General features: G+C 40.2%; 1 protein-coding gene across 4 annotated transcripts in view; it reads right to left on the reverse strand.

Moving 5' to 3' along the window:
• The window catches only part of LOC122871570 (proton myo-inositol cotransporter-like), a 71,526-nt gene that overhangs the window by 20,757 nt on the left and 24,713 nt on the right, over nucleotides 1-26,056 (reverse strand). For all 4 annotated transcript variants that reach the window (XM_044186849.1, XM_044186852.1, XM_044186851.1 and 1 more), the window contains one exon: nucleotides 4,865-4,973. In XM_044186849.1, coding sequence (XP_044042784.1) covers nucleotides 4,865-4,973 — 109 coding nt within the window. The remainder of the gene's footprint in view (nucleotides 1-4,864; nucleotides 4,974-26,056) is intronic.

The raw sequence follows: 26,056 nt of genomic DNA on the forward strand, positions 1-26,056 counted from the left end.
TCATGTTGAGTATGAGTAAAGAAAGGAGAGAAGGGATCTCAGTAGGATTCTGTATGATGAGCGACCACTGGATTCACACCACTTCCATGAAAGTGGCCTGGCTCCATCGCACTTTACAGCCTCTCTGTCACAATTTTCTCTTTCTGACAGTCCGCCAGCCTCTCTGTGGCCCCTCTCTCTGTCTGTGCACCTGAGCCACCCAATTAAAAACATGTGACCTACGAGCAGGGAAGGATCGAGAATAAAAAATGCCCTGAACTTTTGACCCGGGCCAAATTCCTTTGATGATTTTGTTGCAAAAAAATACATTTTCAGTCAATTAGGCTATACATTTATTAAATTTGATATTATGCTATAATAACAATAAAGTAGATACAGTATTACAGCAACACTCATCTGAATATAAAACTAACTAAAACAATCAAAAACTCACAACTTCTGCACTAAAGTCAACAGCCTTAACCATGACACCATATATACCATTAACCGAAACTGGAATTTGGAAGTCTCAAGCTGATCCTTCGCCCTTATTTCCCTCCTTGTAAACTACTTTTTTTTTGTTGGAGCCTTTACTTTAAGGCTCACTGAAGGGAGGACTCCAAGTGGGATAAAGTGCTAAGATGAACTCGTATGTACCCTTTGTGTGAACATATTTGATGTAGAGAAAAAAATGATTCTGTGAACTCCATCAATCCACTCCTGTCGAGTTCCCAACATGAGAGAGCGGACTGTTCTGTTCTGAACGGTATGACAGACAATATATGCGTTTCTAGTTTGGTTTGCATTTTTAGCCAGTCTGCCAGCTTCTCTCACTGCCCTTTTCCTTCTTTCTCTGTGCCGGCCCGGTGGTTTAATCAGCGAAAGCAGCTGGGGACAGGGAGAGTGGAGCAGGTCTCTAAGGTTGGCTGATTTACTGGCTCCCCAGACCTCTTTTATATCTCACCAGCTAATAGTGCTAGCCTGGCAGCTCCATGTGGGAACAAAAAGGCAGGTGGTAAACAGACAGGTGGGCAAAGTATACAGAGGTAAGAAGCACACAGGATGAGTGACATCAATGCTGAAAAAAAAAAACCAAAAAGCTGTCCAGCATGACTAAAACATACGGTACAGACATGGATCATAGAAATCACCATGTAGAAAGTATCCCTCATTTGTTGACCAGGCACTCTCACTGGCTATGTCTAAAATGTTCACTTTCTTACTCTTCACTACTTACTATGGAAAGAAATATATGCTGTGTGAGATTCCACAGTCAAAAAACAGTTTTGGACAATGCTCAGGTCATTCCTTTTATCCTAAATCAGTCGTCTAAATGTACCTTTTTTCTGTCTACACAATACTTAATAGTAGGTCGCTCTTGATTAATGACCATAGATTGTAAACACCTTTTGATGTTGCCTCGAAGAATAATTTAAGTGCACAATACAGGGTATATAAAAAGGTCTAATAAAAGTTGAACACACTATATAGTGGACCACAGTAAATAGTGAGTGATTTTAGACACAGCGAGATGCTGTGTCCCAGTACCATAATAAATACTAATTTTATACAGTATGTACAAAATACTGTTTGTCATTATAGTGTTTTCATTTAGTATACAAGAAATCAATGTACCTTTCTTTTTATACTTCCAGTATATTCTCCAGGCTCTCTCGTCACCACCTACACATTTTAATTGTGTTTTAATTCTTTTGTAGTTGCAGCTTCTTCATTTCCTTTAAGCATTGTATTATGGGACAACAGCGTGCATCAACTGCACACTCAAAAAAAAAAAGTGTTTTTCAGTATGTGCACTGACTTTTTTAAAAGTAATGCTTAATTTAGTATTTTTTCCAGTGTGAATAAATTATATACTCAAAACCTGCTTATAATTATCATGTAGTATAAAACTCCCTTCATCAGCTCTGACCTGCTGCCTCCACAGCTACACCTCATTGTCCAGTGTTCTTACTGCTGTTCATGTCTTGGCTTTCAGGTATAGAAATACTTGAGTACAATATCTTTCATACAGTTTGAGAAAAAACTACATACAACTGAAAACAACTCTTGAGTGAATGCACCCTGGATGGAGTTTGGATCTCACTCCATGGTTCTTGTTAAAGCCCACCTCCATGGTCAATCTACACAGTGTTTTCCACTAAATCTGGGTTTAATTACATTGAAAGACGGACTTTGGCTGACACGTTTGCTTGGTTTTCAGGCAATTCAGTCTTATCTTCCTTAAATATAGGAACTTTCAGACAAATCAGAGTTTCCCAGTCTTAATTACGAATTGACAGCTATATACAAGTCGGAAACTTGTACATGGACAGGCATCAGCACTGTGTTGGCATGTAAAGACTGTACTTGTTTTCCACACTTTCCTATTAATTGTGTCGCAAGACAACTTCCATGTATATCATTATTTTTAGTAGTATGGGACATGGATTGTGGTGACCTCATGTAATTACCAGCAAATCTCTGCTCACCTTCAGTCTGACTGGAGATCTAATTAGCCAAAATAACTGGAAACACCTGTGTAGGTGTGCAGTCTCTTTAAAAGTAAACTATTACTCTGATATATCTCTTGTACACTTGACTGAGCTAAATAAATAAAATGTTTCCAAACAGGAAATGGTGCAAAACTAACAACTCCAACTGAGACATAATTGTCAAAAATTAATTGTCAGCAGGATGAGGTCTTTAATGTCATTTCTGAAGGACGGAATTTTCACTAAAGGAAGACACAGTGGGTATTTTCTTGAAAATTAAAGGGCAATCAGATTTCAATTTGTAGACCGGAGACACATTTTAATGTCAGGTGTAAACATAACACAATCTAGACACCATCTTGATCAACGGCTAAATGCCCTATGTAGATGGGTCACTGCTGACACAGATAAACTAGCAGGCAGACCCTTTCAAAAAGACTTGAAGACTGGCAGATACACAAGTCAGAGAGACAGAAAGGCGGATAGGGACAGAGCTGTGACAGATTTGGTTTGTCCCCTCTGTCTGCTGTTCAGACTGTTAGCAACAGGAGATGAAGATGAACATACAGTAAGAGAGGCAGACAGTCAATAGACAGACATTCAGTGAGAAAGACAGAAACGGGTATTTAAAGAGATCTGTGGCAGATCCAGTGCGTCAACTCTGCTAACCACAGCTGAATTTCTTTGGCACCCTCTCTCCTCATTCTTCTGTCCAGTCAAATCTCAACATACAGCACACCTATGCAAATGGCCGTGCCTTTACTCACAGACTAACACACACATATATCACACACGTAACACAGGTGCACACACGCAGACCCCAAAGTCCATAGTGTCACATTTTGCGCATTAAACCACACATGCATGCAGACACACACACACAAACAAAGCCGTACTAGGGCGCACTTTTCCTATTGCTCCCACCTCCGACGGTTGCTAAGCAACAGCACATATCCACAGATTGTTTACAGAACCTGTAATATAGTTCATCTCAAAGGGGAGGTGAGACAGATACAGATGACACAATCTCCTCAGATGGAGAGACAAAAAGAATAAAAGAGGAAAGGTGGTCCATCCCTTCACAGGCAAGTGCACAGTAATGCAATGAGGCTACTGGTCCCCAGTGTATGAAGTGTTATGAAGGATGAAAGAAATGTTTTGTGATTTAATACTGTGCAGCTAAACCAAATACATCTGTCTGAATCTCTCTTGTGTTGAAAGGGACGGCTGGTGACACACAGTGTCATGTATCATCATTGTTTTGATTAACCCTGAGGGCAACTTTTCTTTTTCAACGGCAATATGATGTAGTAACAGGACAGACTCTCCCGGTAGATCCATGGGAAAGATAACTGACAAAGTCACACAGCCTCAAGTGGCACGGGTACATGTTTTACACATTAAGGGACCACTAAGTTATCAGTTAGGCAAACACATTTATATATATTTAAGTATGTTACAGTAGATTAATAGTGAAAAATGTGATGTATGTTCAGAATCTCAGTAGTTCACTATGTGCTCACCATAGACACCAGAGGGACAAAAGTAATGACTCAAATGACTGACCAGCAGTGTTAGCTGGCTAGGGCATCGCGTATGGCAGATCATTGATGTACCTTATCAGCAGACCTAATTTGCAGGTCTGAAACAATTAGAGCAATAAAGACAAGAAAAAAAAACAAACACAGGAGAAAGCTTTGCTCTCAAAGAAAGGAGGGTGAACACTGGTACTCAAGTTTCAAGATGGAAAGCTCTGAAAATGAACAAAGCACTTTTTATGTTAAAGTTGCCAATTATTCATCCCTTACAATAATGCAGTTTCAGTGCCAGTGTTTTATATGTACATCCATTACTGGGTGTTCAGACTGTCAGAAAAACTTTGGCCCCATTATAGTTGAACCTAAACTTAAACATGACAAACCTCCTACAGTATATCATTTGTGTTTTCCAAGACAGTTCTGTGGAACAAACCTAGGCATAAATGCAGCTAGGGATACTAAGATGAGCATGGATTAGAATTGATGGAGATGAGGCAGGAAAACATTTATTCATGCATTTGTGGTACATTTATGCAAAAACTGCTAAATCTAATTGCTCTTGTTACTCCATGTGCCACATGCAGCAGGTTCAAATGTACTTTCTAAATACTGTAAACACATTAGAAATCAACTAAAACTGTAATTATGTGAATGGCATCAAATCATGAATCCTAAACAGCTGCATACTTCATAACTACAAAATGTAACTGTCCTTGGTCCATTATGCCCTAATGTACGCTGGCCATTGCAGACGCTGTACAGTTTTGAAAAATCTGTCATCATGGCCCCACCGGGAGAATATTCGGACCTGTATTTGTCGACTGAGGTAGAATTATGGTGGATGGTTTCACTCACATGACCGTGTTGATTCCTGAAAGCTGCTGGAACATCTGAAGACCGCAGCCCACCAGGAGGGCTCGCCGAGTTGGGGGGTAGGTCAGCATCCGCCAGATCACCGGGCCATCTGGAGACACAAGCGAAGGCACAGCAGAAATTAATTTCAAACTCAGCATGACTTCACAGCGAAAATTACACATGCATTAATAGAGTTTAATTCCAAAATAAGCTACACCCACCATGAGAAGAACAAGACCCCTGATGCTACGAAAGTATGGCTGACATAAATGGCCAACAAGACTTGGTGATGCAATAACACTTCTTTTATGATTTAACCTGCTTCTGCATGAACTGGATGTTGGACTTGATGAGAGGTTTGATTGAAGAGAGGTTGGTTACAGTAGGTCCCCCAAAAATCTATGGTCTCACTCAGCAATATTGAATTATAATTTTTTTGACTGCGTGTCTCTCAAATGTGGTTAAGTCTTTCGCATTTTATTGGAATTTTCATAAAAGTCAGTAAGTGCAAGATGTGTCTGATCCTTTATAGAACGAGGAAGAAGAAATTTGTTTTATAAAATCACATAATGCATTATTTGATATACCTAGCATATAATGCTAGAAAGAACAAGACAACCATTAGATGCTTTGCTTAGCACAAGACTCCAGGAAGTCACTGCTCCTGGGTATGAAATATTCAAGCACAAAACCTCCCATAAAACCACAACTTGTTGTTTTTACACTTCAGTATTTGTACGGATTAAACAAACAAGATATAACGTGTTAATTACTGAGCTATAGAGGTGCTGGAAGGTGGATTTTGTTACCTTTGGACAGAGCCAGGCTAGCTGTTCCCCCCTGTTTCCAGTCTTTGTGCTAAGCTAAGCTAACCAGTTGCTGGCGGTACCTTAATGTTTGGCGTACAGACATGAGAGTGGTATCAATCTTCTCATCTAACTCTCGGCAAGAAAGTACATAAGTGTATTCCCCGAAATGTCGGACTATTCCTTTAACACAGGAGAAAACACAGGGCCTATTTAATTTAATGAAACCATCAAGAAACTGCTGATAAATTTCCATATTCATAATATATCTATGATTTGGGCATGAGCTGGGCATAATGAGTCATACTGTCCTCACATTCATCTGCCCTACTGAAATTTCTTTGCACAAGACACTGAGGCCTTGTTAGCTCCAGGGATACTACTCTGCTACTTTGACCTCTGACCTTCCTATGGTGCTGGAAAAGTGTAAAAAGAAATTTCTCTCCTGAGAATCAGCATAGCACAGTAGCTCCCTTTTTCCTTTTTCAGATGGTGGATATCTCAGTTTGGGATGAAACAAATATTTGACACTGGCTTTTGGCTTCACGGAGTCCCACTTGGCTCAGCAACAGACTGTGATCTCCAACACAGTTCCTTTGGGAGGAGAAGTCTTAATAAGATGAGCGAGCGGCTGGACAGGCACGGAGCTGTCGGATAAAGAGGGAGACACACACGGTGCAGAGAGATCAGACAAACAAGCCTGAACACACACACACACACAAAGAAACACACCGGTAACGCGTACGACCGTGTGCCAGGATACACAAGTGACTGTACAAACACAAGCGCATACAAACACATCATAAACAAGCATGCACATATGAATTGACACACACGCAGGCTGATTATTTGGGAGCAGCTGTGTGTGGGAGGACTCTGGACCAGTGAATATCTCCTTTAGCTGTTTGACAAGCAGACCAGAGTGTGTAAAGGAGGCCCCCGCTGACACACAAACACATTTAAGCCTTCCTTTGGACGGCCGCCTGTCAGACTTCTTAGAGGGACATGATCATCTTTGATTCCTCTCAATTCTGCAATGCTGAAAGAGGCTTTTTAACTTTCACCTATTTGTCCACATTTTCACTGCAGACGCCACTTGAAGAGATGAGAGGCAATGTTCACAACACACTCTGAAGCAGTCGAATACATAACTTTCTGAAATATAATTTTCATAAAATCTTGGAATTAGCCCCAATTTGTTACTCAACCTGAAACTCATTATGGCGGGCCATCAGGGTTTATGTAACAGAGTTTTAGCCTTATCAGCACCATAACTGAGCTTCATCTCCATATACCCTATTTTACTGACAAATGCAACACCACTAACAATGACTTTAAACTGAGACTCTCACACTGATAACAACTCTGACATTGCAAACAACAACATCATTTAAGACACTTTATATGCAATTATATCAGCTGTTCAAAAAACAATAGATGAGAGTTTGTCTACTGACTGGTCCCCAACTCTGATACCGCCCAGAAAAGTATCTCAAAATTTGCATAGATTGGAAAACAGGGAGAAATTCCCACTAGACGGGATGTGGGCTTATAATGTAATTCAGTGTCACTGTAGGAAGTAAATAACAAATAGGTAAGGTAGTATCTTTGTGGCTCTAAGCAACTAAAAACATACAACAGTGCAGCATTTGTTGATGGCTTTTATTCATACCAAATATCTGGATCCTATCACAGTTTACAGTTAAATTATATGCAGTACTTCCAAGTGGAAGTGTTGCGTCGCAGAGCGATTCGAATAGATAAAAGTGTGTATGATAATACCATACATATAATATTACCATATTTACCATTAACAACCACCACCTACTGTACTGTACTGCTATAATGAAAAAATGACTGCTCTAGTTTGAGGGCGGTAAAGTTAAAAATATACGATTGAATAGATATATATTCATATCAGATTTAACATTCTGACCCCTCATCAGAACTTAATATAGTTATATGAGCCTTGTTTCCTATATGTGGATAACTAAGTTAGCTTGATTTAGATTTTTGATGAACTGATATGCGCTTTTTCTCACGTGTTTTCAGTATAATGTTATGTTGACTGTTTAAAGTGTTTAGTGTCATTGTGCTCCTGGCTTTTGTTGCAGTTTATTTTACCAACTTTGTCATTTGTTGTTATTTGGAGAACCTCAGGACAGGACACACATGTCCTGAGCTTCTCCAAATAGCAACAGGAAAGAGTATTGTTTGTCAGTAGCCTGTCACAGGTGCGAAAGTCAAAGTGCATCACTGTCAGCAGAATATTAATAACATACGCACTTGGCCAACTGAATGTCAAAACAGGGGCTTTAAAGGAGCACTCCATGATTTTACATGAAGTTTAATTTACCTGTGAGGAGTACTACTCAGCCTGTGAAAACACTTGTACAATGTCTTCTGTGGTTTGAAAAAATAACCCCCCCGATGATGTCGTAGTGATGTCATAAGGGTTATCTCAGACTGCGATTGAGGCTTCAAATTTTTGACAAAAAGAATTTGGAACGAGATAACTTGGGGGCGTCAAATGATAGACACTGTCCAAGTGTTGACCTACTAGAGATTAAAAGTCAGGATATCTCGGACTCTGCTGCACATTCTTTTTGAATCTTTCTGTGTGTACTGAGTTTGTGCTCAGGTTAGGTAAAATGTATCCTTTAGCCGTTTGGCTTGCAAATGTTTTGGAAAAATAGTGTTACATGTTTCAGTTTCAGCTTTCAAAGTCAAAGTTTAATGTGAAGCAGAGCTCTAACCTCAGACAGTGAAGAGGAAGTGATGTGTTTATGGGCTGAGCCATTTCCAAGGCGCTAACCTGATGGAGTGTGATCGGTTGATCCCTAGAGACCAGAGCAGAGGACTGTTATCTGATTAGACGACAGGAAAATCAGGATTCATGGGCCGAAGTCAACTATCAAGAGAGTGGAGACCTGATGGCCCCCTGAAGAAGAGCTAAATTTACTCGACCAAAGCATGCACGCAAACACATGCAGATGCAGTAAATCATACAGGCACATTATATTTTTCCCTCTTGCTCTCTTCAAGGTTAACAATACAGTTCATATGTACGTTTTTCCACAAAATTTTAAAATGCAAATTGCCATTCATACTCACTCATGTATTCTCAGAGACACAGTCTCACATACATGCACAAACACACACAGACAAGCTCACAAAACACACAGCTTCATTTCCCCAGTTGAACACCACCCAGCTGTAATTTAATCAGATGAGATATTGAAAAAGGATGGCAATGAAAAACAAGTCAATGAGCTACCAGAAAGCCACAAGCACAGTGATTAAGACTGCAGCACTGCAGTAATTGCACGTCAAAATTCCACATTGAACCTTTCCCACTATATCTGCTTCATTTATTTCTGTATTTCATTCAGTCTATACTACAATAACACTATCACCAGTCTTGCCACAAAGTGAATACAAAACTTCAAGCAAGATGCATTCAGGTGTAGATCATGGCTAGATGCACAAATACTACAAGTCAGGAATACCATGATATACCAATTCTTATGTGAGATGAGCACTGAATGTGATTGTAAAACACACAAAACCCAGAAGTAGATAGCACAACACACACACACACACACACACACACACACACACACACACACACACACACACACACACACACACACACACAAAGCTCACTACAAAGGCACAACTCTCTTTTCTTATGTCAATCTACCCACACGAGCTCTGTGATCAGTCCCACCATCGCTACCTGCACAAATTTCCTTTGATTTCACATATTCTCAGCATTCAATCAAGAAAATAGTAATAGTCTCACTCTAAGACCATAATACAGCTTGTTTGTACAGTGAGCAGGGGAACCCTGGGATCTGTTTCTAATGAGAATGAGGTCCCTCTCCCTATTCTTCTCCTCCTCTTTGATATTCACTAAAGGAATCTCCAATTAGCTCTTTTCCTCAGCTACCTGCTTTCGGGAAAGACCCCAACTTCTCCACACAACAACCCCCACGACCAATCAGAGCACCTGTTTAGCGCCTAGTCCTGTCACATGTTTCTTTTTATTCACTCTTCAAACATGTGCCACAGTTGGCTTAATGAAGTATACAGCAAGGAGAGAAAGGAGGAGAGGAGGGACAAAGAGTCAGATGGTATCTCGCTTTCCAGGAACAATGGCAGGCATTCATCCATAGGACTTATGATTATTGATTCCCATATTGATTTGTAAATCCTTTGAAAATCAGTGAAATGTATTTCTATTCATGGGTCAATACACGGTCAACAGGGGGGAGGGGGCTGGTGTTGAACAATGGTCAATCAAGGAAACAAAGAGGACCAATGAGGCGGGCGATGGAAGCACAGGAGGAATTATAAAGACAGAAGTCCGTCTGTAAAAGAATGGCTCTTTCTATCCATCCAATCACTGTGTCCTCGGCAAGTAAGTGGCTGGAAACGGGCTTCACTTACATAACCGAGCGGGCTGCAATCAAGGACTGAAGCCCGAACAGGCAATCTGCAGCCTTCCTACCTCAACCCCCATCTCCCCCTCTAATTATTTCTTCCACATTCTTCCCTTCTTCTCTCCTTTCTCACCTCTCCTCCACTTCCTCATCAGAGAAGGATCATGACACCTCGCACTCTACTCTTCTATAGAAATTAGGTCACCGCATGGGCGTTTATGGAACCACTCTGCAGCCTATTTGGTGTTTCAAGTTACAAAAAAACTGCAAAAAAATATATTTCTTTGTATTCTTATATCAAAATCCAATCATGTTTTCTTCCTGTAAAACAAAATATGACGTGTGCTTACGTAAGCTTGAAACAGCCAATTTCAACCAATAATATCATGACATCCACCCATCAATCAATCTTCAACTTTTAGCGGCACAGAGCTAAGATTCGTTAGTTAGCTAGCTAGCTAAAATACATTCTGTGCCAGTAAAGATTTTGTGAACTAGAGTGAGGTTATAGCACCATGAACTGCTGTCCTCAAGCTTCTTATAAATAGTCTGTGATTTTCAGAAATAAGGAGCCTTCCTGGTGTTTTCTTCTTTTTTTTTTCTTTTTTTTTAGCACACTGAAGCATTTGAGGAAGCCTTTATTTCTGCATTCTGATTCAGCCCATAAATCAAGTGGAGGCCTGGTATGTTGAGAGTAAGAAGAAAATCAAATCAGCAAAAGAAGATACTGTCAAGTACTTGTAAGAGAGGCAATTATCGTGTCAGCTTGAGGTAAGAAAGAAACCTGGAGCCTACATGTGAAGCTTATGGGCATGTGTGGCATGTTGTTTGATAACAGAGGCTATATGTGACGTGGTATTAACACTACACACGCTATTGTGGAAACATATCCTAGAGATTCAAAATCTGAAAGTATTGTTGCATGTTTTTTAGAGAGCAAGGACCTAGATTGGTTCTTTCCTGGATGATTGAGAATCACTCTGGACCTGTTGCGTCAGGGAGAAACAGCATTTTAAGTGGAGCTGATCAAATCTTGTCAGTAGCCAAGAGTCCTGTCTGCAGATGCCGGGGAGCAGCTGTGTTTATCTAAGGGCACCGGGGGGCCAGCGGTTGCCAGGAGCTCAGCACCAGACAGACGGACGGATGGATAGATGGATGAATGAAAGGAGTCTCACACACACACACACACACACACACTGTGACTGACATAGATACACAACAATGGCACTGGAGCTTATACTAATTCAACATTAATATACTGTATATTATCAACATTATGGTAGTATAGTAGGCTCGTCACTTATTACTTAGACCCGAGCAAATATTCACAAAATTTCATCATACAAGCAGCTCGCATGCACACAAGCTAAAGCGCTTCTTGCTTCATTATTGAAATTTACGACACCTTCTACCCCGTCACCTCTGATTTTTTTGCTTCGTTTTACACCAGTCTCTATCAGTCAGAATCTCCAGCGGGTAGTTCCACAATGGCCCTTGATGCGCTTCTTATTCCCACAATTGACTCAAAACCAAAGAAAGCCCAGATGATGAGTTAACCAGTTGTATCAAATTAACGTGTCAAAGCTCCTGGAGCACTTGCTGATAGATTTTTATAAAATGTTTTATGATCAGTTGGCCCCTTTAATGTATATCTTTGTATTTCTTTAATACTGAAAAGAGACTGCACCTGATGTGGAAAACAAAGGAAGTGAGGCCCAATGGAATAGCAAAGAGAGAAAACTTTGAATCAAGGGGAGTTGCTGTCTCAATTGAAGCTAACAGTGCTTCTGAAAGCTTCCGAGTCTGCAAGCGTCAACAAAACCACCATCTCTCCAGTTTGAAACTAATTACATGAAATGAATCAATCAATAGAGCGTGGGAGGTTCCCTTTCAGGTTTTCCTGTTGGTCTGTCATGTTGTTTCTGTCCATTTCTGTAGCCTGGTGGCTAAAGAAAGAGGGTTATACAAAGGCAGAAAGATGCAGGAAAAGGCAGAGAAAGACAGTGCAAGTTTTTCCATCTTGGTTTGAAAAGTGTTGAAAAGTCACCGCCTGGTTATGTAACCCAGAATCAGATCATACCAGCAGACACACAGTGCTACCTGAAGTTGAGAGGAGGACACGACACAGAGGCGCATTCATTTTAAACTCATTTTCCAACTGAGATTTCTATTATTCAGCAGTTAGACAGCTTTCCCTGCAGACACACTGTCATTAAATGTAAAGTAACACAGCAAAAAGTTCAAGGAGAACTATTTTTCATGTTATTTCCCAGCTCTAGATGACAGCTCAGTGGCTAAACTCCATCTATCCAGTACTTCTTGCATGTTTAAACAAGTGTTATGCAAGAATCAGCTGCTATTGCCAGTTTGACCCAAAACTGGTGGGTAGTTAGTCCTGAGGGGCATGGATAGAGAGGAAAGAAGTGTGTGTGTGAGTGTGTGTGTGTGTGTGTGTGTGTGTGTGTGTGTGTGTGTGTGTGTGTGTGTGTGTGTGACAGAGACAGAGAGAGAAATGGGGGATCTTGATGGCCTAAGGAAAACACACACTTTCCATTTTATAGCTTATTATTCTGCAATACTGTTGGTCTATTTTGCTGGACACGTACACACACTGTGATATGCATTTTATAATAGCTCTGTAACACATGGAAGATACACCATTGGGGGGAAAAAACTGCCTTTGAACTAAATATACACACAAATTACACATTCAAACACTGTATTTCTTTTTTTTCACACATCCTATCTTATCTGGCATGTGGGGATTTTCTTTTACAGTCTGAGCCAATTTGTGCACCGACAGAAATTCATTATCACATTTTTAAATGGTGAAATAATGCAGCTGGCCCGCCTGTGTACCCCCCCCCAAAATACTGTGTTAGTGAGTTTGAAAGAGGCTGATTCAATATCAATGCAGGGCTTGTGACAGGCGCAGAGGGGGAATCATGATAGATCTGCCATCGCACAACTCTCCTCGCTCAATTATTAATAAGCTGCTTAAAACCTACAGGGGAACAGAGCAGCGGAGAGCTCGGAGAAAGAAGCTCTTTTGTTCTCTATTTATCACAGTCACTTTTTCCTTGCTGCTTATTCTGCGACACAGTGACCCACACAAACTCATCAGAGTGAGTGCTGACACATGTTTGGGGAGGCAGCAACTCAAGCCAAAAAACTATTATTCATGATCTTTTTATTGCACAATTAGGCAAAGTAATTATGACAGGGGCAAAGGAGAAAGTCAGGTGAGGTAGTATAAAGACAGTACACAGTCCGCATAGTGAGGAGGCCGGGGTGGATGGATGGATGGGTCAAACACAGGACTCACTCAGGAGACCGCTGTTCGTGTCCCGTGAAACCAAAAGTCAACTTCGACTTATATTAACTTACGTACGTAACATATTCTTATACTTGTTCCATGTTCATACTGTCCTGCAGAGCACTTTATATCAATTGAGTTATTTACATAGTGTAGCACTGAACTCCTATGTAAATAAAGCTGAATACAAGTGAATAAAATTGAATTGAATATCACTGAAATGACAGATGGAAGATAATACTGACAATGCTTTCTTACAGTCAGTTCTATAGTGGGGGGTATGATTGCTCAGCCTCATTCCACTCAAGTCAAGAGTCAATCACTAAACAGATGGCTCATATTTTGAATGCAGACAGCGGGTCCAATCTGCTGTGTAGAAGACGAGGAATACAAAACATGACTCAAAAACAGAGTGATTGGCAACATCAGCGTTTCTAAGAGACTCATTGGTAAAAGAGTCTGTTAAGCAGTAGGGGAGCAAAGTGTGATCTGCATTTCAAAAGGTGCAGAGATGACCTTCATGCTGATCTGAATCTGATCTGGTTCTCCTACAGAGTCAGCTTAATTGTTCAAATATGTTTCTATGTGAGAGGAGAGGAGAGACAAGGAAAGGAGGGGTGAGGAGAGGAAATGAGAGGGAAAAAAAGTAACAGATGGTTGAGGAGAGGAAATGAAAGGAAAGGAAAGCAGAGGAGAGGAAAGGAATGGGAAGGAAATGAGAGAGAAAAAGGAAAGGAACAGGTAAGAAAGGGAAGGGAAGGGAAGGGAATGAAAGACGAGGAGAGGACTGGAGAAGAAAGGAAAGGAGAGCAGGGGACTGGAGAGGAGAGGAAAGGAAAAGGAAGTTAATGAAAGAAAACAAAGGGAAGGAAATGAAAGGAAATAAGAGTAGTGGAAAGGAAAAGAGAGAAAAGAGAAGAAAGGAAAGGAAAAGAAGAGAGAGAAGAGGAGAGAAAAAGAAAGGAAAGGAAATGAGAGGAGAGAGAGGAGAGGAGAGAAGAGAAAAAGAAAGGAAAGGAAATGAGAGGAGAGGAGAGAAAAAGAAAGGAAAGGAAATGAGAGGAGAGGAGAGAAAAAGAAAGGAAAGGAAATGAGAGGAGAGGAAAGGAAGGACATGAAAATCAAGAAAGGTAAAGAAAAGGAAAGAAAATTAAAGGAAAGAGAGGTAAAGGAAAGGAAAAGAGAGGAAAGGAAACGTGATCATGACAAAAAATGATCTGTTGTCATTGGAAACAGCAGTCGGCTGGCTGTCATCCATATTTAACCTGCTGGTGTTTGAACTGCCATGGCATCTTAATATGCTGCTTTACAGATCTAGTAATTTTGTCACTGCAATGATGCATAAACAGCACAGCATTAGGGAGCCACTAAACTGGCATCCACAATAACTACAGGGAAAATAATGTCACTCTTGAAAAAGTTCCTCTTAAATACAACTAAAAACTGAGAAAAACTTTCCCGTTCCAAACTTTCCAAGACACTACCTCAGTGACACAGCTGCTATCACAAATTTAGCAGCATCTCATATCTGCTTCAAAATGGTCACCGGAAGGCGAGTTAGTTTAGAGTTTAGTGGCAAAGAACTTCTCACATTTGATCTTGTCAAAATCTTTTTAAACACTGTCTCCTCTCTGGATGAGTCACCCGCACCTCTTGTCTCAGCAGCCTTGAGAAAAAAATGAGTGGGTTTAGGTAACACTTGTACCGAACAATTGTACTACACAGCGGCGAGGCAGTGGTTCACGACGTGCCGAGGCACACAAAACAAAGCCTCTAAAAGAAGATCGCGCAAACAAATCGATGTCTGACTGATCCATTCAACAATGTGTGGAAAAGACAAAGTGACAAATAAATACAGATGAGGAGGAAAAAAAGATTGTGTTAAGATTCAAGAAGAAACACCAAAAAAAGTTTGTTTCAGGGGAAAGATACAAGCTACTAAGGGCGAGATAGAGGTTGAATGAAATACTCTGAAACTTCTTATCATACCTCTAAAGCGCTGGCTCAGTGATTTGTGAGAGCCTGATGAATTTAAATGCAGAAGAAGGAAACAAATGCGTATTGGAGAGACAGCAAGATCTTAAAGAGATCTGTCTCCTGAAGGGAATCAGCAAACTGTGCTGCTGTGATGAAAACAGTGAACAATTATTAGCATTAGCAACTATTAGTGAATGTGTGTGTGTCAAGGATATGCATCAGACTCTTTTCTGATGCCTTGGTTTGATCACTGATGCTCAAGTATTGCTCTAAGCAGGTGAAATGAACCGGTCTAAATGAGTAAATGCTCCGAGGTTTGAAGAAACCTTGTCAAACATTTTTGCTGTAAATGGTTCCAGCTTTCGCGGCTGCATTCACAAACCACACACACACACACACACACACACACACACACACACACACACACACACACACACACCCAATCTCATCCATCTATCCATTCCCATTGGCCAGTAATAAAATCTTAGCCATTTTAAAGTCTGCTGGTAATCAATCTACTGAGTTATTGAGATTCATGACTTCCCAGCTGCACACCTGCCCTAATGCAGATGACAAGGATCTACATTAGGGGCACACACACACAGACACATACAGAAATAAGTGAGTGTGTCAGAGAGGCTTGGGGCAAATACGGAACATAGGAACCGTTACCTATATCATCTGAATTTCTCATTTCTCTGTTTAAAGCCTATTTGGATGATAATTTTGCCAAAGATAATTTACTGACCTAATAACCCCACATTTATGGATGGAACATTTGAGTCATAACCATTACTGTGCTTGTTAATTTCATTCAGGGCACATTTGTATCCAAAACATACCAATTCAACAAGCGTATTTTAATTGAATAAGGCATCTCTGGATGAGTCACAGGTGCACTGGTGTCATTATATGTCGAATCTGGGACCCTGGAATAGCAGCTTTAGAAGAACACTGCTGAATGTTAAAGTAGCCTTAATTTCAATCACATTGTGCCCTGTGATTCAAATAAGTGAAAAGCTCCAGTGGTGTCATTAAAAATCTCCTTTTGTTGTTCCTCCATTGTGAGTTGACAAGAGTAACGATTATTCAAGGCTGAAAAATTGCAGCACACTGGAAATGCACCTCTGCAAAGTCTCAGATGCAGACAACTCAGTCCTCCTTTACTTTTTTGCTCTATATGAGCAGTGGAAATCCAAATTTTTGACTTTATATGCAGGTGCTACTAACAATAATAATAATAATACATTTTATTTGTGGGTGCCTTTCAAGACACCCAAGGTCGCCTTACAATGCATAAAAAGAACCAGACTCACACAGATAAAATCTGCGAAACATGGCAAAACACCAACATAAACAAAGCAAAAAGGAGACAAAGTGGGCAGACACATGCAGGTGGGGGGATAAAACAGTGACACTGTAGGCCAGTTTGAACAGGTGAGTTTTGAGGTGGGATCTGAATGCTGTTATGGTGTCAGACTGTCGAATGTGTGGGGGCAGGGAGTTCCAAAGCCCGGGAGCAGCGCAACTGAAAGCCCTAGCAACCATGGTGCTGAGACGTGAGGTGGGGATGGTCAGAAGATTACTCTATAGTAGTCTCTCAAAAGGTAGCCAACAAATTACTTTTCATGACCAAATTCCTGTCTGAGATTGCCTGAGGGATGAGATGCGATTTATTATACAAATGGGGATAACACCATGCACTTTCATAAAGAAAGCCTGAGAAAGAAGTTCAAACCCTGCTTATTTTCTCACCTCCACTCCTGGCAAACCACTGCGTGAAATAGACAATGTGGGATTGTCTGGTATAGAATGTTACAAAAATGCAGCCCCCCACCCGTTTCTGACATCTGAAAGGTGTGTGGGGAAGGGGTTTCAGACACTCTTTGACAATCCGACAAGCACTTCATTTGAAGGATTCTGAAGCCCTTAGACCGGTTGGCAGAATCTACCCAAATTAATTGTTTTCATTTAGGTTATTGGTTATCTTTAGGATTATGCTGACATCAAAATGTTGCCGGTGATTTTGACCATCGGTATCAGAACGTTTACAATATGGCTTCACTGATCATTCTGGTCTAGGTTGTATGTCATTAAATTCTTACCATTAACTCACAAACTCGGTGGACACACGTTACAGCAAGCATGGTGTTTTTCTTCTTCTTCTGTTGTATTGTAGCCAATAGTACAGTTAGTGTAGGCTAAGTTCTGACCTGGCTGTTGCCAAACGTTCGTAAAGGAGGAATGCGCATAGAGACAGAAAATCCTTGTCTACGCAGACAGTGTGTAGTTGTGTTAGTAAAATTAATTGATTAGAAAGTCGTCTGGTCAAGTTTGGAGTTTTTTCAAATGGAATTTATTAATTAATGGCAGTTTTACCACTGCGTTTTTTCCTGCATTGCATCAGGATCCTTAACATTGGGGGGGCATAAAACCCAATGCACCCCCATAGATGGCGCCACGGGTGATATTGCTCTTCTCATCTAACTCCCTGCAAAAAAGTGAATAAGTCAACAGCCTCTTTTCCTCTTGACATTGTGGTTTCTTTCTTTCTCTGTATTGTAACAAGGTCAAGACTTGAAACTTGTTCACTTCACTTATTCTATTAAAAATGCAATTACCAGAGGTATCAATTCTCTATGTATCATCAGCAACTTATTTCTGACTATTGACTTTCAAATTTGTGTGCTGATTTGTATTTCTCTACTTCTGCTGAAAATAAAAAAAAACAATCCTCATGCTCCTGAGTGTGTATTGAGTGTATTGATTATTCAAGAAAAAGTAATGAACACTGTGAACACCTACAAATGCCTGCTAATTAGTAGCAGATCAATGAAATTCTGCAGCTGATGAATAGTCACTTCTCTAATTCTCTAATTTGTAACAGCAATAAAATATTGGGTGACATGAATTAGGAGTTGCATTCATGCTTTTGTTTTTGGACTTGAACTAAGTAGGCCTAGAGAGAAACCAATTACTGAGGTAAAGAGAAAGATAATTCCCTAATCTCCCCTCTTTGCTTTCATCAGAAGCAGCTTGGCTTGCTTTGCATCCTCTGCTAATGCAGCCTCCATAATAATTTCCCAGTTGGGAATTTGGTTTCATTTTCCTGCACTCCACCCTGTAGCCCCCATCAGCTCAAACTTATGTTGTTCAAACTGATGACAACAAGGGCATAAATGTGTCATTTCCAATAGTCTTCTATCAAAATATTTGCTCATATTACCCTTGTGAACATGTTTGTCAGGCAGCCCATTTGGGTTTGTTAACGCACAAGCAAGAGACGTGGAACAAGAAGGAATGAAAAGCACTAGAGCAGAAAGCATATTTATTGAAAAGTAGATTAGCAGAGAAGACATTGCCTCTAGCTGTTTAGATTCAATTAAGCCTTATTTGAGAGCGGAGCAGTGGAACCCAGCTTACATCAGTAAATAGTGAAACGGTGGTCATTTCAAACCAGTTGAAATGACCATATAAGGACCCTTAAACCTTTTATTCCATGTTTAATAAAAGTGATGGTAATTAATTTTGACCAATAATGAAATCTGTAAACTTGACTATAAACAAACAGGCCATGCTTACATTTAAAATACTGAAGAGGCTATTGTTTGGTAGCTCAAAACACTCGTTCCTCAGTATGAAGCCCTGGTCTCATTATGATTTCCTCGTAGATTTAAACAGACACAGAGCAGCAATGGAGCTTCATAAAATGTTCAAATATCCTGAATTATTAATGATCAGTGGGAGAATTAGGACTGCGATGGTGGTAGATGCTAAAACTCCCTCAGACATCTATCATGTGTTTGCAATGTGTTTGTGCATGTGTGTTCATATGAATTATAGCGATTATGATTGCATACAATTAATCATTTAGAAATGCGCCCCAGGAACATAAATGCAGCACACTTTTGTTGATAGCTAACACAGTGTACCATTCAAACAGATGGTTTAAACAAGCATGAGCTAAACACAACAGCATGTTAAAGAGGAGATTGCTTTGGACCACGAATACATACAGGGAAAAACAATTGCCTTCAAACTGATATGAAATAAATATAAAACAGGCTCTGTATAACACTAACACCATTTAATTCCCTACACCCTGACTGATGTTGTGATTGTGTATGTTATGGTACAAAGAAGTCTCTCTACTTTAAATCAGTCTGAACATTCTCTGCTTTTATAGCTTTCAAATAAAGCCATATTCATTTTTAACAATATACCCATTCATCTTGATTATTGGCTCTGCCTGTTTGCCTACCAAGATGTCTTATGTAATGCAGTGATTGTAGTGTGCTAAAGTGATGTCAAAAGTGCTTGACATGAAGCAGTTTCTTTCATCTTTCCTATTCAAATCAAAACTGATTTGTTCAGACTGGATAAGCAGACAAAAAGCAAACTTTCTTCAAAGGGACACTGCAGGGCGCCCTGGTAGCTCACCTGGTAGCGCGTGTACCATGTGTCAAAGCTAAGTCCTTAATGCAGCGGCTCAGGCTCGAGTCCAGCCTGGGCTGCACGTCATCCCCTATCTCACCCCTGACTTTCCTGTCTCTTTATACTATCACTATCCAATAAAGCAGAAATAAAAAAAAAAAAAAAAAAAAAAGTATTCTAAAAGGATCCTGCACTCTCCTGCAATCTATCTTTAAAGCTGCACAAATTTATATTTTTATATTAACAATGGACCAAATGACTTCATGTAATGTGAAAGGGGTCACTTGCAGTGACGATCCCATACAGAATTATCACCCAAATCTGGCATTCCCCTTAGCTCTATGAAGCATTTTAGCATCTTTTAGCTCAGCTTTGCTGTTTTGGTTCAGTCTTGCAACTGCCTGCTGCATCTGGAAAGCTCTGATAAACCCACTGTACACTACGTGCCCAGCACCAAATGGCAGACAGCCGAAGTTAGGAACTGGCTGATGAACATAGTTGAGCATTTAGCAGCTTAAGAGCCACACATAACTTTCTCAGTTGGTGGAGACCAAACCAGACCTAAAAGGAGGATAAATATTGGACTTACATTCGCCAGGTGGACAGAAACATGAGAAGAGCTAGTATAGAGTGGTGGTTCTGACCAATAGAAGAGAAGAAAACAAGCTAATAATCTAACATGTACAAACTACACGCACTTTATCAAAAGGGTGACACGGGTGCTTGAGTGTATTCTGTACTTTTAGCCATACGGTTACACAGCAGAGAAGTGGATGGTTCTGTTAGAGCGGATTTAGAAGATTTTGGCTTACAAAACTGGTTACCATTATAACTGCCATGAATCCGAGCTTTCAAGTCTAAAGAGAGTGATTGTTTCATACTCAGAAGACAGATATTGGGTGGACTATTACTTTAAAAGGAGCCATCTGTCTGACATAAAAAACTGTAGTCACCAATAATCCTTGCTCCTGTAGAATAGCTCTGTAGGTAAGGTAAATCTACTGCTTGATACTGCCTCCATCATTCAGTGTCCATTCATGACCTTTGTCTTTGCAAGGTTACATCTGAGTTTGCTCGGTGTTGCTTGGAACAAAAAATTGTTATTAACAAGCCTTCCAAAGAAATCAATGTGTTCAATACAGTGCACTATGAAGTTTCTCATGAAGAATGGCAATATAATGGCTGACAGAAATGGCCTGCAATATTGCCACAGTATTGCTTCTCCATCATAGTTGCTGCCCCAACACCTCCATTTTCCACTTCACTTTCTCTTTGTCATCAATCAACCCCCCCCCCCCCACCTCTTAGGATGAAAAGACGCTAATCAGAGCTCATTGGCTTGGGGCTGACAACACATCACCATCACATCTTTGAGCATGTGTCAAAAGATGAAGCAGACACTCAGAGTTTCTATAAACCTTCCTCCCACATTAGCCCAATGTTTAAGTACCAAAAATAAGTCAGTCATAGATACAATATCTTCTATTGGAAATAACCAGCTTTGATCAAGACAAGGAAGTAAAATAACACCCACATATTTATAATCAGCAATAACATAAAAGATTAATTTGTGACTGAATTTAGCTGAGAATAAAATTACTTTCTTGTACATTAACAAAGGCTGTAATAATCTTACATTATATAGTTATATTTACAGTACACATTGACTGAGTTGTCTTCCCTTGATAATTGGTATTATTAAATAATCTCCAGAAGAATAGGAGAAGTTTGCTTTTCTTTAGCAACATTAGAGGACTTTTTAAGAATGGATTTAAAGGTTATACTCCTGTTGAGTGGATTTTTGTTTCTACTGGGCTATCACGGTTTCAAGTGGGGTACTCTGGGAAAAAAGGAGATAGGACCCAAATGCAGACAATGGAGGCAGGCTGGTGTAGTTCAATGATTTAATGATGAACATCATTTAATGATGGGGAGATAATCGAAAGTGGAGGGGAAAATAACACACAAAGACAGGAAGTAAAACAAGACAAGATAATAGACAAGACAAACCATGGCATGTCAGCACACGCACTTTTGAAAATTGTATTGTATATAAATGTTCCTTCAATAGGATACTGACTAGACTTTGACAGGAGGTGATGATAGCTACATGGTGATAGCCACGTGTACTCATGTGTACTGCTGTTCGTTATATAATAATCCCTCTATCATTATCAGCTTTTGACCACTGGGTCTTTTACACCTTTGGAAATTCCTGATGTGTTGTGTGTGTGTGTGAGTGTGAGGAAGAGAGAGGGAGAATAAGAGGGTTCTACACACTATAATCACTGTTAAATCTGAGGTGAGAGGAAAAGGGGAGTGAGAAGTGTTGTTTCCATGGTAACAGACATGTAAGCGAAGGAGCACGGTATGTCTTTGTTTTTCCAGGTGAGAACACAAACACACACACTACAAGGCTACAGGTAAACATCCACATCTTTGCATGAGTAGAACCACTGACCACAAGTTAGAAGGGTCAAGGGCCAATCACAGTGGAATATTTCACATCAAAGGACCAGATGTTTCAGAGAAAAAGGTTAATTATGGAGTTTGAGGACTGTACCAGGTTTCTCCTGGGAAAATCCTCAGCTGCAGTGTCACTGCAGACTTAATGAGTACTCTAAAGGGCAACTAAGACAAATTGATGGAACGCCTGCTATTCTGTAAACTCACATCATGGCCTTCACATTGCCTTATAACCTTTAATGTTTATTACAGTAATGTTTTACACACACTGCAGTACAATGCACGTAGAAAAATCTATCACTCACATTAAACTTTCTGTACTATATGATTCATTGTGTTGGAGACAGAATCATCCAGGCTCCCATTTCCCAAAAGCATCTCAAAGCCAAAACGATTGTAAAATCCATCTTATAAACCTTCTTAAGATGAAGAGGTGTTTCCTAAAAGCATCCTTAACTTAAGACACTCTTAGGGCCCTCACAAAATATTTGGTTCTATAAGCTTGGTGACGTAGGGACTACTCGCAGGTGTAGTTAAACTACTGAGCTAACTGCTAACACACTAGCAACACAAGGGCAGGCACTTTCAGAAAATACTTGGCAGGTGATTGGATGAACCATCTGTCTATCTTTGTCTATCACAGACTAACTTCAACCAATCAGATCAACGAACCATATGACGTAGTAGGAGAGCGCCGAAGAGGAAACACAACAACAAGTCGCAGTCTGAGGAACTGAAAGCCAGCAAGCGGTCGGTGTAGCTAGCTTTGTAGTTAGCATGTTAGCTTGCTGTCTTTGTAAGGAAAATGTGCGCATCTGGCGTGTGAGGTTATGCTATAGCAGCATCTACGCTAACCTCTTTAGGAGCCGCCCTTGTTGTTTTTGAACAGTCACTTCTCGCAGTCGTCACCCCTAAACCACGGCCGTAGAGCTGCCAGTAAATCCTAATAGGACGCGGATTTGTCCGAACCACTGTGGTTTGGCCACAAGCGCATAACTTGGTCAGAACCTGGTCAGATGAATTCTCGCGTGATCTCGCGAATCCACCTGCCTCACAAGGCAATCAAGCAGCAGCTACATTGAACAAAGTTTACTTTCTTACTTCCACCCAATAACAGGAATCATAAAAGGCAGCAAGCTTAAAGTTCTGAGTGTTGGCTGTACATTAAACTTCATTTTCATCATTATTTTCAAACTTCATTCTTCGTCAGTTACAACCAACGTCACCTTATGCATTGTGATTGTCTTTTCATAACTTCTTATGATTTCTGCATTTTACTACATCTTTCCTTGACCTAATTACATTTTCCATCAAGGATATCAAGGATAAAGGACAGACCTCAGCTGCTCTGACCTCAACTCTTGTTATCTACACAAACTTCCTGCTCCTGTATCAATCAGGTGTGTGTCTGATGTCACCTGACCATGACTGGGCCAATCAGGAGACTCAGTAACCAAATACATAGTTTTGAACCCATGAGAGTGTTTTTTCCCCTTTTATTCTCTCTCCATCTGTCTGTTAACCAATCTCTCTGTCCTCTCCATCTGCCTATTTGTCTGTGTGGTTGCTAGGTGACAGCTAGTCTCCAGGTTATATGTTGGCCCTAAAAAGAGCATGTAAATTGCAAACATAGTAGTGGTGCAAGCATGAAATGATGTGGCACAGACTGTGGTCACACTTTAAAAGATTCTTTAACCCCAAACACTGAGCTGTTTTTCACCAAATAGTGCTACAGTGGATCTTGAGATGGAGTGTTTGAACACGCATGTGCTACAAGAGCAAAAAGAAAAGAACTACACTGAATTTGGAAGAGAGAATGAGGGGAGACATGAGCAAATTCTGTTCTGCTGAAAGGTGGAAGTAAATTCTAAAGGTCAAATAATGTTGTGTCATGTAGTGTCTGCCCTTTCTGCCTGATTCCTCGCAAAGTTATTTGTGTTAAAAGTTTCAAAAACCTCATTGTCTTAATCTGAGACTTTGTGCTGCTAAAGCCGTTTGAAAATATCTTACATATGCCCTTCAACTTAAAGACATTGGCCATGGTGGTCTTGTTGCAGGTCTAAAAACAGCTGGCTGAAAGTCATGTAGTGTGTCATTTAGGATTTTAAGTTCATTCATAGTTGGATGACCTTGTTGAAGCTATCCTGTTACTATGTGTTCACACTGCAAGCAACTTGCATGGATGTGTCACACCATTCTGACCAATGGTACAAGAGCCTCTGGATTTATGCCTTCAAAATAAAAGCTGAAAAGAGATGAAAATCTTTGACTTGCTGTCTTCAAGTCTCATATGAATGAAATTCAGTATTCGTTTGCTTCAGTATGATTTTTATACTATACAGAGCTGGTTTCATGTCAACAAGCTGCTTCTTAATAAAAAGAAACCTTTGTCGTATGCTTCTTGACACTATTCAATGTTCCAGCTCCATCGTGATCCTAACCAACACCAAATGAAAGAAGCACTGTCTACAGTAGAATATACTAGAATACACTAGAATATAATGGCAACGTCTCTGCATAAAAAACAGAAACATTGTTGAATTTTCTGCCGTGCTAATTGGAATTACAGAGAAGCCAAAATTTGAAACGAACTCAAGCGAAAAAACAACATTCTTAAAACATGGGTCCATTACTCACATTTCCTATTGAATCAAAGTGTTAAGCACTGGCTGCAAGATAACAAGCAGGTGGTGTGAGGAGGCTTCCTGCTGTGTCTCTGCTTGTACACAGTAACTGATGATGACTGCAGGAATGAGTTGCAGTTACAGTAGGAGAGACATTGAAATGAAAACTGCTGGACACACACTGAGTCCCACAAGAGGGATACTCCGCTGCCTGTGTGAGTGTGTGGTTTTATACATCAGTGTGTGATTGTGTGTGTGTGTGTTTGAGTGTGTGTTTGTGTGTGTGATAGAGGCTCCTCCTCACTGCAGGCCACATGCACCCAGGGGATCTATGGATGCCATTCCTTCCAGAGACATGGTGTTCTTTGTTGTCAAGGTTGATTAGTTGCAGGATTAATCCAATATCCTATCCACTCCTGCTGTTCCTTCCTCATCCTCCCCTTCTTTTACTATTCTTTCAGTCTTTTGCCCCCTGTCCTTTCCTGCCTGTTAATCGACTCTCCTATCTCCACACTCTGTCCCTCCATTACTCTCCAGACTATGCTCACTGCAGACAGGCTCAGACAAACAATAAGCTCTGTAGAGAAAGTTATATAAACAGAAAACATGATACAAGTGTCACTTTGATGATGGAATATTGCATCCACATTTTTAAATACACTGAATCAGGGAATCATTTTCTATATCTCTGGCTTGTAGCTCTTCCAATATAATTGGAAATGTAGTTGTTTAAGGGTTTGTGTGCTATGATGGGCAAGTGATATTCTTCAACAGCACTCTGTTAATGTATCAGGTGAGAAGCTGTAAGTTATTTCCAACTTCATCTCAGACTCGACTCTACTACAAAAAACAAGTTCTGCATGTTGTGGCAAAAACCAGCTTCAACCTAAGAAAAGTTTTAACCTTTACAGTCTGTAACAAAAAATAGCTACCATCACCATAGATATCGTCTCCTTTGTTGAAAAAATCTTACTAAATTTCACAATGCTCGTTTAATATACAATGGTTTAGCACCTCCCCCAATGGCACATTATAATTCAGAAATATGTTGAGGATAGATTAACTAAATCAAAAATGGGGGGGGGGGTATTGTTGTCCCAAGGTGGAAAATGTCTTTTGGTCAG

The sequence above is a fragment of the Siniperca chuatsi genome, linkage group LG23, assembly GCF_020085105.1.
Source record: "Siniperca chuatsi isolate FFG_IHB_CAS linkage group LG23, ASM2008510v1, whole genome shotgun sequence".
NCBI classification, from domain to species: domain Eukaryota; kingdom Metazoa; phylum Chordata; class Actinopteri; order Centrarchiformes; family Sinipercidae; genus Siniperca; species Siniperca chuatsi.